Source organism: Hypomesus transpacificus, chromosome 15 (assembly GCF_021917145.1).
Source record: "Hypomesus transpacificus isolate Combined female chromosome 15, fHypTra1, whole genome shotgun sequence".
Taxonomy (NCBI): Eukaryota; Metazoa; Chordata; class Actinopteri; order Osmeriformes; family Osmeridae; genus Hypomesus; species Hypomesus transpacificus.
In genome coordinates, this window is record NC_061074.1 from 7,867,650 (window position 1) to 7,883,425 (window position 15,776).

Consider the following 15,776-nt stretch of genomic DNA (forward strand, 5'->3'; position numbering starts at 1 on the left):
ACCAAGACATGCGCACATTTCCGGGACTCCCCAACCAAGAAGCGCGGTTCCTGAAGAAAACCCAGCGGAACACAGCACGGGGGTTGTTAGCTTGAGAGGGAAGGACAACTTTTGTGTGCTTGGACGTCGTTTGGCTGTTGTTTTAAACCAAGTTTGTTTTTTGTGGTATTGGGTAGTTTTTAGCGTTAACTGTTGAACTACCACGTCGCGTTTCAACCTTAGCCATAAGAAACAAACGTTGGCTTGCTAGCTACTATGTCGGGAGGTGTCGTGCGAGGCCCTGCTGGAAATAACGATTGCCGAATCTATGTCGGAAATCTACCCCCTGATATTCGCACTAAAGATGTAGAGGACGTGTTCTACAAATACGGGGCGATTCGGGATATCGATTTGAAGAATCGAAGAGGTGGACCTCCTTTTGCTTTTATCGAATTTGAGGATCCAAGGTAAATGCTAACACTTACCTAGCCAGCTAATTATGCTATTAGCTAGCGCGATGGCGCTAGCTAGATAACGCGTGCGCTTCTCCTACTTCCAACGCTGTTGGCCAGTGAGCAATTCACGCGACCTCGTTGATCATTGAGATTGTCTGGCTATCCACTAGCCTGAAATGTTAGCAACTATGCAAAATATTCTACGTTTTATCCTTGTTTACTTTAATGCAAAATTTCATTGACACGATCTATCAATTGAATGCATGGTTCATTTCAAGTTCAGATTGCAGTGTCTTTGTTTCCTGCAAGCCGTCGTTAGCTGACACGCTGGTTGGTTAGCAAACGTTAGCCAACTAGCTACCCAACGTGGATTAACAGCGGGGAGCAATCTACTGTGCATGTTTGCATAATGCCTCACAAACTGCCTGTCACGTTAATGATTTATATAAGAAGAAAAACCGGAATATCTAAACCTGATTGTATATTAGGGATGCAGACGATGCAGTGTATGGGCGGGATGGCTACGACTACGACGGCTACCGTCTGCGTGTTGAGTTCCCACGCAGCGGCAGGGGTTCAGGACGGGGTGGCTTCGGTGGAGGGATTGGTGCCCCAAGAGGAAGATACGGCCCCCCATCCAGACGCTCTGAGTACAGGGTCATTGTTTCAGGTGAGCCGATTACTATTGCCGATTACCTTTGTCCGTAGCCATTTAAAATTACATTTAGCAGTACTAGATTGCAATGTACAATGTAACCCATTACGTTTGGAAGGGGGTAGCTTGCTACACTTAGAAGTTTTTCCATTAAGTTTCCTCCTATGGGCAAACGTGCCTGTTGTTTCAATGTATCTGTTGTGATTCTCTTTTGAAGGGCTTCCTCAAAGCGGCAGCTGGCAGGATCTGAAGGACCACATGCGCGAAGCTGGGGACGTTTGTTACGCGGACGTATTCCGGGATGGAACCGGAGTCGTGGAGTTTGTGCGTAAAGAAGACATGACCTACGCTGTGCGAAAGCTGGATAACACCAAATTCCGATCACATGAGGTATGCTAACATTTGGAGTCATTTCATGGATAATTGTTTTAGAAACCACTCCCCCACACCCTTCCCTTCCAAGGTGAGTATAGGGCTAGCATGATACTTAATGTGATGTTAGCGGTTGTCTTAATAATCCATCTTTGATTCCAACAGGTGCAGCTTTATTGCAATGGAAAGGAGGTGTGTGTGTGTACATGTCTTTTTTTTCAAAGTTGAGTTCTCTTGTGTCTACCAGGGAGAGACAGCGTACATTCGTGTGAAAGTAGACGGCCCCCGCAGCCCGAGCTACGGAAGATCACGATCCAGGAGCCGCAGCAGGAGCAGAAGCCGCAGTCGCAGCGCCGCCAGCCGCAGTCGCAGCACCTCCCGCACCCGTGGCAGAGGGTCTCCCCGCTACTCTCCTCGTCATAGCCGCTCTCGTTCCCGTTCCTAAACTCTCAACCGTCACCGATGTGTTGCCGTGTTGGTGAATTCCTTGTGTACCACCTTTTTTTGTTTTTACCTTTTTTTGTTTTTACCCTCCCGATAAGTTTCCCCCTCCCTCCCTATCCAAGCGTCAACTAGAGCTTTTTGTTTTTGCATTTCATCTCCCGATGTCCTCGTGGATGATCTGTGTAGGTGTCTTCCCCCCCACCTGTCCTCCTCACACTATCCCATTTGGTTTTTATCCACCCCCGTAAACTCATTTTAATTGATTTTGTGTTTTCTCCTCAATTTTTGCAACATTTGAATAGCACTGTGCTGAACTTCCAAAAGGTTGAGCACCGACTAGTTAAACTTTTGGAAGTGTTGGAAAAATTGAGATATTTTCATGGGATGGCTGGGAGGGGCGGGGATCACATTGCTTAACTGTATTTTACCCTTGTGTCTTCCTTTAGACATCTGAAGATAAGGATTAAAGAATGATTTGGAATAAACGATTGTGGAGCACATTTCATTTGTTTGATCAGGATAGGACATCTTATTGAGGAGGAGTCAGGTCAAGAGGCAATGGTATGCTTCAGTATCTATTTCTGTCAATGTGTAATGTGAGGACTTTAGTGGTTGCAACAGGATGCATGATAAATCGTATTGGGTTTAGCACAGTTCATTTCCTACAGCTCCAGCTCCATCTTTTGTTTTTTGCAACTTATTAACTAAGAATTGCATGTCTTTGGCTCAGCCAGGACAATCGGTCCCTCTGAAGTGTACATTACTGGTATTGTTTTGTGTGTTTTTTTGTGTTTTTTTTTTTTCTTTTCTAAATAGAAGCTGGTTGATATTAGACTGGGGCTCTGGGCTTATTTAGTACAAAGGTAGAAAAAATATCTGTAAAGTAGAGGATTATTTTACTTTTCTGTAATCAAACTGCTGGCTTTTGGTCCTCAATGGCATTTTGATATCTAGCCACCTGTGATGAGTGCACTGAGTGAAAAATTGGGTTTGGCCCAAATATAACAATTCTAATGGTTTGCCTCTGATTTTTTTTCTGGTATTTCAAGGTTTTGATTGGAGGAGGGGCTCAGTGGATCCCAATCCTTGGAGCCGGATGAGTGGATCGTGTAGGGAAGGGATAGGCAAGGAATGGATGGATGCTTGGAACGGGATCCATTTTCCAGGAGTCAAATGAATTGATTCGGAACTAATTGGAGTCCCAGAGCAACTAGCCCATTTATATATCAATTTTTAAGTGATAACGTGCGCAGTCAAAGGATATGGCTTGATTTACTTTTTTGGAAAAGGAAAACAGGACCAGGAAGTTGGATCAAAGGATGGAATCGTAGCAGTCTGGTAAATAAGGGAATTAAATTGGGGTGGTTGTTGATTACATTGGGTAGTTTGTATTCTTTGCTTTAGGTTTCTCCAGCATTTTCAATAAAATCCTGAAAATATTTACCTGTTTTCTTAGTTATTCACTTAAAAGGGTTACATGTTATTTAAAGGGATATGGTACACTGGGAAACACAAACATGTTGACCACTGCTTCCCTTCACAGGCTATAAGATATTAGTTTAGCTTGTATCCTAATCGACAAATTATATAGACATTGGCCAACACAGATATTATCGGAAAGCGTGAAGAATCGTTAAGACCAAGGTGCGTCTTGGTCAAAGAATGGCAAGGTTAAAGAAGAAACACGATTTATTTATGTAATTCACAGTAAATCATTTGATATATCCGTAGACACCATAATAGGCTACATTAAGTGTTTTATAATTTGCTCATCGCCGTCAGTTTCTGCTGCCAGGACAACCAGTCTACCTCTACCGTATTGACAACGATGCATTGTGGGACGAAATAAGATGCTGGTACAGAGTGGCTGCTAGAAAATGCCTGCAAGAACTATGAGCACTAGCCAATGAAATTGTATGTGGCGTGCAGCAGTCAAGGGCGGGGGAGGCAGGCTATTTCAGCGGGGCAGATACCCACATTTTTTGCAGTGAGTAAATCTGATCAAATTACCAGTGTCCGCTAGAAAGCAAAACGGAAGACATCCAGCGAGGTGAAATACGCATTTTGCGAAGGCTTAAAGCGTTCACTGTCTCCCACAAAAAGGTGAGCGACAATACGTTATCTACTCCCACATGCATGTGTCATGGTTGAAGTTATTGGCAAATGAGTTTCGATTCGTGTGCAAACAATTCACTTCATTCGATTTCGGCAAATATATTAGTGAATCAGTTATTGGGCCTGCCCATGTTGTGATTTCGGATCAATCACATTCTGCAATGCAATATTAAATCTACCCTAGCTCAGAGTAGTGTCATTTTTTAACCATGTCAAGTTTGAGATGTCACTGTGCTGTGTTTGCCAAAGTGTAACGACTAGTATCCGTATTATCAGACCTTTCATCAAGTTTCTTTCAAACGTATGCCTAGAACACTTGGCCTGGGTTTGTCACTGAAGGCAAACCGGTCACAATAAAGAATGACCGAGAAAGGGTTGTAGTTTGGGGTATCAGCGATGACCTGTTTAAGTTCTCAACTGTTGGCGCATAGTTTAATCAATTGGCAATTTGATGTCTTATCGCCTGAGTGGCAATAGTCTCACAAGTAGTTCAAGGCCTACATTTAAGCAGGCTAGAAGGCCTAAACTCTCAGTTGTAAACAGGACAAGGTAACGTTCAAATGTTTAGTTTAAGATTGTTTTTGTACGATGTCGAGACCAAAGTGGTGGAATAAATCAATTTGTTTAGCAGGCATCATGACTGACAGAAAGGCTGTTATCAAGAATGCTGACATGTCTGAGGATATGCAGCAAGATGCTGTGGACTGTGCAACCCAGGCCATGGAGAAATACAACATAGAGAAAGACATTGCAGCCTACGTCAAGAAAGTAGGTGCAAAATAACTGCTGTAGACCTGCATACCCTAAAGTTATGTCAATGAGTAATACATTTGAATATTGGAACGCTGTGCTTGTATGCAGAATGCACATACAGCAAACTGACCCTTCTTTCAACCCCTTTTTAGGAGTTTGACAAGAAGTATAATCCCACATGGCATTGCATAGTTGGGAGGAACTTCGGCAGCTACGTGACCCATGAGACCAAGCACTTCATTTACTTCTACCTGGGTCAAGTGGCCATCCTTCTCTTCAAGTCTGGCTGAGTTCCCTCAGTGAGGTTTTGAAAGCCTCTGATTATGAACTGCAATGCACTGGATGCAGATGATGCCTCCACACACACACACACACACACACACACAAACACTTCAAATAACATAAACATACCATAGAGATGCAAAATGGCTGTGCGCAACTGCATGGACTATGTACCTTATAAATGTGTATGTTACAGTCAAATTACTTTACAATAGTTGCCAGGAAAAATGCAACGTAAAGAGTTTTGTTAAACAGGCCCTTCATATTTTGTTATACTTCGTATTAAGTTGTAAATGCTTTAACGATGGCCCTTGATTGTGTAATAAAGGCAAGCTAGAAGGAGTAGCTGTGCATCTGCTTGAGAAGTGTGTTGTCTTTAGTGACTTGTGCTGCTACTCATGGCAGAACTTCTTCAGTTTGTTTTTTTATCATTTAGTTGTCTATTGATCTTGATGACGGTGACAGAAATTGAAACGTCTCTTTTTGAAGGACAAGGGTTTTGGGTTGGATCATATTTTCATCGGTACTATGAAAATATGAGCACTTCTGAATTACCTAGTTTGAAACTGTTTCGACCCAAACTCTGATGCCTACAGTTACATTTAGTAAAGCATAACTATGCTTTGTTAGGCAGAACTAGAGTTACTGTAGAGGACTTTTAATTGAGCACCACATGAGGCACCAGAGCAAGCGAGGTCACCCAAACACTGATTTAGTTAAAATGTTTGGGTATTTTTCAGCCTTGTAAATTTTATTTTGTTTGGAACTGTAGGTTACTTGGTACACACTTCTAGCTGTTAAGTTTTGGGGGCTTGGGTGCAGTTTACTTAAGACTATTGTGGCATTGTACAAAACTGTTCAATTTGCTCAATCAATATAAAATATAAAATACTTGTGTCTTGTACTTCATTTCCCGTTGTGAGTGGTTCCATAACCTATTATTCAGTTAAGTAACACCCTTTAGCTGGAAGCCATGAAAGCTATAGCATTACATTTTGAGAGTCAATGTGCTCGATAGTATGACTTTCCAGCTGTTGAATTTAGCTTCACTGATTTACTTCTGTTTTCTGCATTTGGGAATACTACTTTCTTTAAAGTTGCGAATAAATGCCAACTGGGTGAAGTTTCAGGCAGGAACATAAGTCTATAAACCAGGGAGTAAGAAACCTTTCTGCAAATAGGTTGTGGATTAAAGGAAAGTGGCTAATTAATTATTAGTGAGAGCAGAAGAAGCTTCTCTACAATAGAGGATCTTATAATATCTGCACTAGACTTTCCCCTGTACTTGGGTAACAGAGAACTCTTAGCAAGGTTATACTTATGCTGTCTTTGTTCCCTTAGCACTGTGTAAGTGAATTACAGGTCTACAGAGACTGTTTATAAATCTCCAGAAGCAAATAGGTGTTTCCTCTGGGTTCAGAGTGTGTGGTTAGCTAACAGCCAGTTGATAGAAACATTCAGTACGGATACCTTATTGTGTAGAGGCCCCGAGGATTGAATAACTAAAGAGCCACATGATATTTAGTACATTTCAGAGGGTAGCACTTAACTCCTGGATAACCCAGGGCTGTAATATCTTGGATTGTTCGGTGCTTTTCAATTGCTTTATCATAAAAAAATATATTGTTTGTTACGGATTTTTGAGTTTTCATCTAGGACAGCGATTCCCAAGCTATGTGCCGCGGGCGGCCCGCTAGTGGTACATTAGGGTAATGCAGAAGGCCCCCCAAACCAATGAAAACTAAAATATGAAAAATACATAACATATATTTTTTAAATAATTCATCATGACCGAAACGCCAATTTTATGCTTGGAACGTTATCGGTTATATACCCAGCTGGCATACGCCCACTTCGATGTTTTAGTCTTTTTTAGATATTTGTTGTTGCAAAACACAAAATCTTACAAATGCCTTATAATTCCATCACATATACACAATTTCTCTTGAGCTAATACAGTAAAAAGTGCTTACATACATATACATACAGTAGAACACAACAAACATAATGACACATAAAATTCATCGAATTATACGAAACAGAAAACAAAAAACAATCTAATCCATTTACCCTCCTTTATGGGGTCCAGTCAACCAATTAGCCTACTACTCGGCATCATTTCCGCTTATTGCGTGAGTCAGGTCAACCACTTCCAGTAGCTAGCAGTTATGATAGTTTTCGCACACAAAATGCCGGTTTTTAGGAGGAGTTCGGGTTATCTTCCCAAAAGGACAATTAACGATGTACATGGGATTCCATGTTGCTGCCCTTCAAGCAAGAGAGAAAGGGGCTTCAAATTGTACGTTTCAAGCTACATCGACAATTTTTTAAGGTAAGTCTAACTCACACAGTAAAAGTAGCTAGCTGACACAAGCCATTTTCAACGGATTTGAGAAGCATGTTAGCTAAGCTAGCTAACAATTTGTAGCTACATTATAATTGAGCCTACTCAATTACAAAGTTGTGTAAAAGTAGCTAGCTGACACTAGCCATTTTCAACGGATTTGAGAAGCAATGTTAGCTAGGCTAGCTAACAATTTGTAGCTACATTATAATTGAGCCTACTCAATTACAAAGTTGTGTTCTACTGTATGTATATGTATGTAAGCACACATTTTTGAGCTATGCAAGTGGGCCGCAAAGTGGAAAAGGTTGGGAATGGCTGCTCTATGATGCATCCCGTAAGGCCAGTGATCTCTGCTTCTTTTTTCATGACCGAGGGCGGCCTCACTCCATAACTAGGGTGTGAAGCCTTTATCCCTCTGGCAGAGGGACTGCCAATGGAAATGAGCCTTTTGGCTATAATTGGGTGCATTTACATTTTAATGTTTATGAATGTACACTGTCCCTCTTGATCAAATAAACAAGAAAAAAATAAAATGACCTTGTTCACTACCATCTCAGTGTCCCTGCCACTGGGTTCTGTCAGACACACTCCGCATCATCCTCTGTGGTCCTGTTTGCCTTCTCACATGCACATCCTTGCACCACAGGGTTATGTAATCCATCTCTCTCACTCTCTCTGTCTATCTGTGTCTCACTCTTGTCTTTCTGAAAACATGCACTGGCTCCTCAGGCTTTTAGGCTTTGACTTAGTGGTTTTTGCTTGTGGATCTAGTTTAAACACCACATGGTTATGCATGGGTGACTATTTTCATGACTAGGATGAGCAGGTAGATACTGTATACAGTAAGAATTCATTCTGGATCATGTGGAAGGTGTGGGATGATTCCCATGCTATTTGTATAGTTGTCCACAAGAGGGGCACCTTTTCTTACAGTTGTAATACCATGCAAGGGGAACACTAGGCTTTTGGATCCTAATTATGTTGCACTTACTTCCAGTAAATCTGAATAGTTTTAAAAAACTGTCTGAAGGACAACAACAATTAGTATTAAGATCGGATACATTGAATTAAATGTAATTGAAATTTGAACCTCAGACTGGAGACAGGCCTACTAAGATTCAATATTACAATTAAAATAAATATGTGCCATTTTGTGTTTTTGTGAAGAATGTCATACATACACATACACACATTCACACAAATTCCCTACAAGAAGTTACCAAGTACTAAGCATGACTCAGTCATGTTAATAAGAAGAATATTCTTCTGTCCGAATACTAATGCTCACTCTATACTGAAAAGTTACTACTTCTAAACAGTTAATCTGATGAGCAAACTTTTTAATTTATGTGTCTGCCCTCTTTTCAAGGCACCACTTAACCCCAGAATATAATCATCTCAATTGTGATACTGATCATGTCTATAGAACATGTCTGTCTTTGGATTCCTTTTACAGCTCACAGAGCGTGATAAGATGTGCTGTGATCCGATTCTCCTCCTTTTACAGCTTTTGTAGATATGCATGTTCATTCTCTTTGCAGGGTAAAAAGCTCAAGAAGTCTCTTACCCTCAAACTAAGGCCAAAGACTGGTGTTAGTTCAGACAGTCTTCTAGTTTGTTTGGTTAAGTAGATTTTCCCACTATAATCCAATGTTGTGCTTCTCAGAATTACTGGCCATTCATACCAGTCTCCGTGTAACAAATACTATTAGGAAAACTTTCAAGTCAAGTTTCAAATAAATTAGCTCCCCAAAATGTCCACATTTCCCAAAATGTCATGGAAGAATGGAGACACCAGGGCCCTATGGTTACCAGGAAGTAACGTAAACGAAGAAATATTGTGGTTCTCAGCAATGCAGGGATTTCCCTAGACTGTACAGTGACGGAGTTAACGATTATCCCATTGCACCTATTAATACTGGCTGATGCCTCTTCTGGAGGGAGTGAGAGGAATAGACAGAAGGGGAGAACAGAATGAGAGCAGTGGTTAGAAAGGGGACCTTTGGTGTACAGCATGTATGATGTTTCAAAACACATCGATTTTTTCCTCCTAGACTGATGCGCCATTATGTCGATGGAAGGGGCCTAGTGTCCCTCACCTGTCCTGGACTATTTCTGAAGGTGTGTGTACTTGGTTTGTCCTTGCACACAGGGGACTAAGGGGTGATTATGTTTCTAAAAGTCATGACCGGTCTGCTGTATTGCCCCCGAGAGCAGTTTGTTCTAATGGCTTCCTCCAAATGGACTGGGAGGCTATGAAGCTGAGCAACACAATGCAGGAAGTCTCTGGGGCAGTCACGCTGTGCGGGTTCACCGTGGCCCAGTCTCGCTCATGTGCCACTGTCTCATTAATATACCCATTTAGAATAATGAAAAAGCAAACATTAGACCTCAGAGGGGGGCCGCGTTTCTCACGGCGGTGATATGGACGAGCAAGAGGATATCTAGAGAAACAGACACGCTGTGCATCATCGAGGGATCTGTACGGAGTAATCTTCTGTTTGTGAATCATCTGATTGCTTTTTAAGTGTAGCTCATGTCATGTCCGTTTCCATTGGTTGATCCTGTTTTACAACACATAGTATTATATATATGAGTAACGCTGCATAAGGGTCATGACACAAATCTACAAAGGAGAAAAGAAAGAACTTTGAAACATTCAGTAAGAGAAACCACTGTTGTAATCTGACATACGGTATAAAAAGGTGGAAAGAAGGTTAAAGGTTGAAATTCCGGTCTTTCATTGGCCGCAAGTTTTGTAACCCCAGACACACACACACACACGCCCTCACACACACACACACACACACACACACACACCCTCACACACACACACTCACACCCTCACACACACACACACACACACCCTCACACACGCACACACACACACACCCTCACACACACGCCCTCACACACACACACACACACCCTCACACACACACACACCCTCACACACACACACACACGTACGCACACACACATACAAAAAACAAACCAGGTTGGATACTATAATCCTATGGGTTATTTAAACAGGATGTGTAAAAAAGTGATCCTTTTCTCGTTTGTCAATAAGAAAACATGGTTGCTATTGACCAAAATTCGATCACCGGCTCTCCCTGTCACTACTACGTACCCACCTCCAGTCTCAACCACATCTGTTTATGGTCCTCCAGCTTGTAACCCTGCCACTTTATTGCCTTTTGCGGCTGTCAAGGATAAGGCAATCAGCTTGTCATAAAGACATGATTTATAGAAACTCAGCAACAAGGGCATCTGAGAGCTTCACAGACCTTCTCAGCTTTAAGAGAATATACTGGTCTTTGGTGGTCAACAGTACAGAGTTCCACAGGGATTTGTACTGGTCGTCTGTAGTGGTATGGTGTTCTGTTGTGGTCTGTGGGGGCCTTGTCTAGTCTGTAGCCATCTGAGGTTATCTGTTGTGGTCAGTAATGATCTGCGGTGGTCTGTAGGGGTCTATGGAGTGTCAGACGGTAGAGGGTGTGTGAAAACGGCAGAGGGAGTAGGTGGAAAGCGTAGACAGAGAGCTTGGCATTTGACTCTGGTCTTATCTCAGGTCGTATCCAGCCAGAAGAGGCATGTGATGTTGTGCAACGGAGTCATAAAGCGATGCAATGCTTTATGAGTCCCAGTGAAACTCCACTCCTCCTTTTCTTCCTTCTCCTCCTCTTCTATCTCCTCCTCCTCTTCCTTCTCTGCCTTCTCTTCCTTCTTCTCCTTCTCTTCCCTTTCCACTTCCTTCTCCTTGTTCTCCTTCACATTCTTCTCATCATCCTCATCCTCTGCTTTGTTTTATTTCTCTACCTTCACCACTTCATCTGCCACTCAGACAAAGTTGGATCCAGTGTTGCTCACTGCCACAGGCCCACACTCACAGATTCATCCACCCTGAAGTTTACAAATATCTAGTATGTATTACATGTGTCGAAAATGAACTGAAACATAAGAATATAGGGCTACTATATTTTGGAAGCCTGTTCTCCCAATAGACGCATAAAGCACTCCCAAAAGTGGATTGAAATTAGTCTCAAGACAATATAAGTGTTGCCAGATATAATTTAAGAGGTCTTCATTGCTCTCTTAGAATTTTAAAGGTGTTATAAACAGGATCTTTTATCTCATTTGAGCTGTTATAGGGCTTTACCTGGCCCTGACTCTCTTCAAGGTCTATTTGAGCATGCAGACCAGCCAAGGATTAAGGAGGGGAGGAAGGGAGGGGGGTGGAGGGTCATGCAGGGGGTCGGGGGAGTCAGAGGGATGAGGAAGTCCCACAGGTAGGGGGTACTCATACAGTTGGTGGGTCGGGGCAGCCACCATGTCTCAATCTACAACCCAGCCCTGCATGACTAGTCCAGGACATGAGCTAATGACCTCCCAAATAGATTTTCTCTGTCCTCCAGATAGCAGCCAATGTAGCGTGACCCAGTGCAATGACTTAGGCCCTCAGGATGGAAATAATGGAGATGGACTAGTATTCTATGATTGGTGCATGATATCCATGCATGATATACATGGATATCTCCAGAGATCTTGGAGATATCCATGTATTATATTCCCACTCGGAGGGCCCCCATCGTCCCCAGACCCAGTGTTCCTCATACGACGGGTCTCAGTGAAGTCACAGAGACCCTGTGAGCGATGAGCTGGCCTTAGAGCTATGTTGAAATGCAGGTGAAGCAAGCCTAAAGTGAGGGGTCGGAGGAGGAGGGGGGGGGGGGGGGGGGGGGGGGCCGGAGAGGTCAAACTGATGTAGCACTGAGGGACATATTTTCCAGGAGGATGCCTCCCGTGGCCAGGGTTAATGTGGTGTTGGAGAGACAGAGATGTGCGGATGAATTCATTTAAGGGAAGAGCAGAGGAGCGTGAAGAGACAGGGGGCCATAGTCCAGTCGGGGGGGACGGGGGGAGGGATGAGCCAGGTGGGTGAGTTTGAGGAAGGGACGGATCTGGGCACTGGTATTGGCACCTTCGCACAACTCGATCACTGTCTCTCTGTCCTGCCTGCACTCTAACCTCACTGATTGTCACTGCCATGAACCCTTGACCAGATAGTTTTGGTGCCAAAAATAACAAAAAGAAATGCAAGAAGAAAACCCAATAACCATCAGAAAAGTGACAGACTTGGGTACTTATTGACCTGCCTCAAATCTGCCTCAGCTATTCCCCCTGCACATCAGAGTCTCCTGATATTCTGCCTTTAACTGTTCTCACAACATGTAGATTACACAACTGTAAAACTCATATTTAACCATTAAGACACGTTTTCCATTATTTAGCATTTTGTCACACGTCCTCGTCATCCATTGATATCAGGAAACAGATCTTCATCTTGAATGACAAAGAAGGCATCAGATGACAAATATGTCGTTGTGTCAGAGCAGGGTGTAGTGGATTGGCTGGGCTGAGAGTCCAGCCTGGTGACAGCAACTCACTGGAAGCTATGGGTGTAGTGGATTGGCTGGGCTGAGAGTCCAGCCTGGTGACAGCAACTCACTGGAAGCTATGGCCCGGTACTGCTTGAGAGGGACTAGACAGACGCCACGGTTGATTGAGTGTGAAGTTTTTCTCTTTACTCATGATCTAATAGATAACTTTGGTTTCACATTAGGTGGCATGGGGCCAGAGAAGTAGATTAGTTGGAAACCAACTTAAACAAACATGGTAGAACCAGGCAGCTCTTGAGTTGCATAAAACTTAGAATCATAACCAGTGTTTTGTGCAAACAAATAGTAATACACTTCAGAGAGAACAAAGTGGCTACCACCCTGCTTTATCTTGTGATCAAGTGGACCGTGTACGTCTTGATCACGATAACTTCATTCTAGGATGACAAAGCTACACTGACTGTGTTTACCTGGCCCATGTACCCCACTGTTTATCGGCTGTCTAAAATGACACATTCATCATCTCTGTTTTCCTCTCCACATGAAGTAATTATTTTGTAACCGTACAGATGCCTTTCAATTGTATTTCTGTGCTTCACTGTCACACAAGTTGGAACATCCGCACAGAGGATGTTAAGTGAGTTACGCAATTCTTCTCATTGAATTATAGGGCTTACAATCGAATACTGCCTCAAATCTTGGGCAGGGTGTTTATTTTCTGTGACAGGATGGATGAGGTACAGTAAACATACCCAACAAAGATCCCATTTAGCCTTGGCTCTATGAGGCCACACGGACATCGATTGGTGTCTGAGGAAAAGGGAAATGTGCTGATTCCTCACACATTCAGTTATACATTAACACTTAACAAAAAAGAGAAATAAAAAGAGTTCATAGACTGGAAGAGATAACCTGCTACTGTGGCTGTCAGAGCAAGGAAATAAATTGCTGACTGAAAAAGATTCTTGACACTAAAGGTCATTTTTGCTACTGTCACATATTCAGGGTTATTGCCCTGTTTATTGGCATCCTTCACAGGTTGTAAGATTCTGATGATGGAACAAGCAAAAACTCCTAAGCGACAGTATATATACTAATATATCGGTGTGTGGGGCCTTTAAAAAAAAGATTCTTGATTGCCTGTGCCTTTTTTGCTAGGTGTTCTCAGTCTGTGTGTGTGTGTGTGCTTGCCTGCCTGCCTGCCTGCCTGCCAATGTTTGTTCTGCAGGGTCTTAGTCAGAACATTCCACTTCTTGTGGCGGCTAACGGCAGGTGTACGTGCCTCTGCATTAATGAGGGTGCTGTGAACCGGCTTTAATCGCAGAGGAAGCCAAGCAGGTAATTACCTCTGAATCTTTAGTTGTGTATAGGAGGAGAAAGGGAAACAGGGTGGTGGGGGGGTGGGGGTGGAGCAGAAGAGGTGGAGGACTGGGGAGGGATTAAAGTCGCATGATCTCCTGACGCCCGGCCTAACATCAGGCCGATGCTGGTACCAGCTCTGGCCAGGACAGCTGAGGGTCACGGGAAGTCACGGAGAAGAGCCCGACACGCTCCACACCGTCCCAGGATGGGGACAGCAGTGAGGGGAGGGCTGTTCAGCGCTCATGCGGAGCAGTGGGGGATTCAAACTCAGGAAATCCACTTGTGTTTGAATCAGTTCTGGGAGAGTAACCCCCCCCCACACACCCCTGCACCCCCCCCCCACCCCACCGCACCCCAATAGGCCCCCCTGCCTTCTTAATGGCTTCATGCAAATCCCACGAAGACAGGAAATTGGATTCCACGTGTTGATTGGGTTGAGAGTAATATAAGTTCTCTTTAGCCCTCCATCATAGTCAATCTCAGTCACTAGTAAACGTAATGCTGTCTGGGAACATTTCCAAGGCTGTTGGCTGTTTGCTGTGGGCATGTGTCAAACATCAGACTCAACTACAAATATATTTTTTAAGAAAGAGGGCTTTTCACTTTTCGTTTCGTCACATGCTTGTGACAAAGTGCAATGTTGAACTTTGGTATTTCTAACCACTGAGTGGGTGCAAATGGGTTGTCCGTCGTCCAGAATCTCTCTAGTGTGTGTACAGGTTTTACTTAGACAATGCATTACAAATGAACACACCTAAGCTTGGAAATGTCAAACATGGGCTGTCTAATCAATTTGGGGTTAGTGTGTTTGTGTATATTTTATTCTGAGTGTGTTTGGCTCTTTATTGGTGTGTGTGTTTGGGGTCTGTGGGGTTCTTTGCCTAAGTATGGGTGTGTGTGTGTGTGTGTGTGTGTGTGTGTGGGAGTCAGGTGGCTGAGCGGGTAGGGAATCATGCCAAATGATGTTGTGTCCTTGGGCAAGGCACTTCACCCTACTTGCCTCGGGGGCATGTCCCTGTACTTACTGTAAGTCGCTTTGGATAAGAGCGTCTGCTAAATGACTAAATGTAAATGTGTGTGTATCTGTGTGTTACTGACTGGGTGTACTATGCACTTACTTTCCACTAGATGGCAGCAATGAGGTCAACAATTGGATCGAGGCACAAGACCCTACAGTATACCTACACATGCAGTTACAGTGCATGAACAAAGGAAGCTTTGAGTTATTTTGAAAGGGGTTTCAGAGCCACATGTGTCATGGATCATTGGTTTGAAACCCACAGATACCATCATGACACCGTGGAGGGCTTGAGCCAGCGACAAACATGTAAAAACAATTCTGGCCGGTACCAGTTCAACATCAGTAATGTATAACTAGGGAATAAAGGTTGCCATTCTATCATGGGGATGGGGAAATTGTCTATCTTAATGCTTTCCAGTATGTGTGACCTGCATAGTTTCCTTTTCAGAACACAGTTGAAAAATACATTATTAAATAATTATTTAAATGTATCTGATGTCCTAGCCTGCTTTTGGAATATATCAAGAGGCTAGTTTGTGTTTAGACTTTGTGGCCTTCAAACTAAGGAAAAAGGAGACAGAGTTTGCAG

The 15,776-nt window shown here is 43.2% G+C and overlaps 3 protein-coding genes across 3 annotated transcripts in view; all 3 read left to right on the forward strand.

The window, feature by feature from the left end:
* Positions 1-23: 23 nt before the first annotated feature.
* Positions 24-2,390, forward strand: srsf1a (serine and arginine rich splicing factor 1a). The gene is made up of 4 exons (XM_047035863.1): positions 24-446; positions 923-1,104; positions 1,307-1,479; positions 1,709-2,390. The coding sequence occupies exons 1-4, from the start codon at positions 256-258 to the stop codon at positions 1,904-1,906; spliced, it is 744 nt and encodes a 247-aa protein (XP_046891819.1). The 5' UTR covers positions 24-255; the 3' UTR covers positions 1,907-2,390.
* Positions 2,391-4,656: 2,266 nt separating this feature from the next.
* Positions 4,657-5,417, forward strand: dynll2a (dynein, light chain, LC8-type 2a). The gene is made up of 2 exons (XM_047035864.1): positions 4,657-4,788; positions 4,926-5,417. Exons 1-2 carry the CDS (start codon positions 4,657-4,659, stop codon positions 5,061-5,063), a joined length of 270 nt encoding a protein of 89 aa, XP_046891820.1. The 3' UTR covers positions 5,064-5,417.
* A 1,826-nt stretch (positions 5,418-7,243) lies between these two features.
* hnf1ba (HNF1 homeobox Ba) overlaps positions 7,244-15,776 on the forward strand; it is a 30,266-nt gene continuing 21,733 nt past the window's right edge. The window contains exon 1 of the mRNA XM_047035914.1: positions 7,244-7,387. The gene's annotated coding sequence lies outside the window, so the exon portion shown is untranslated. The remainder of the gene's footprint in view (positions 7,388-15,776) is intronic.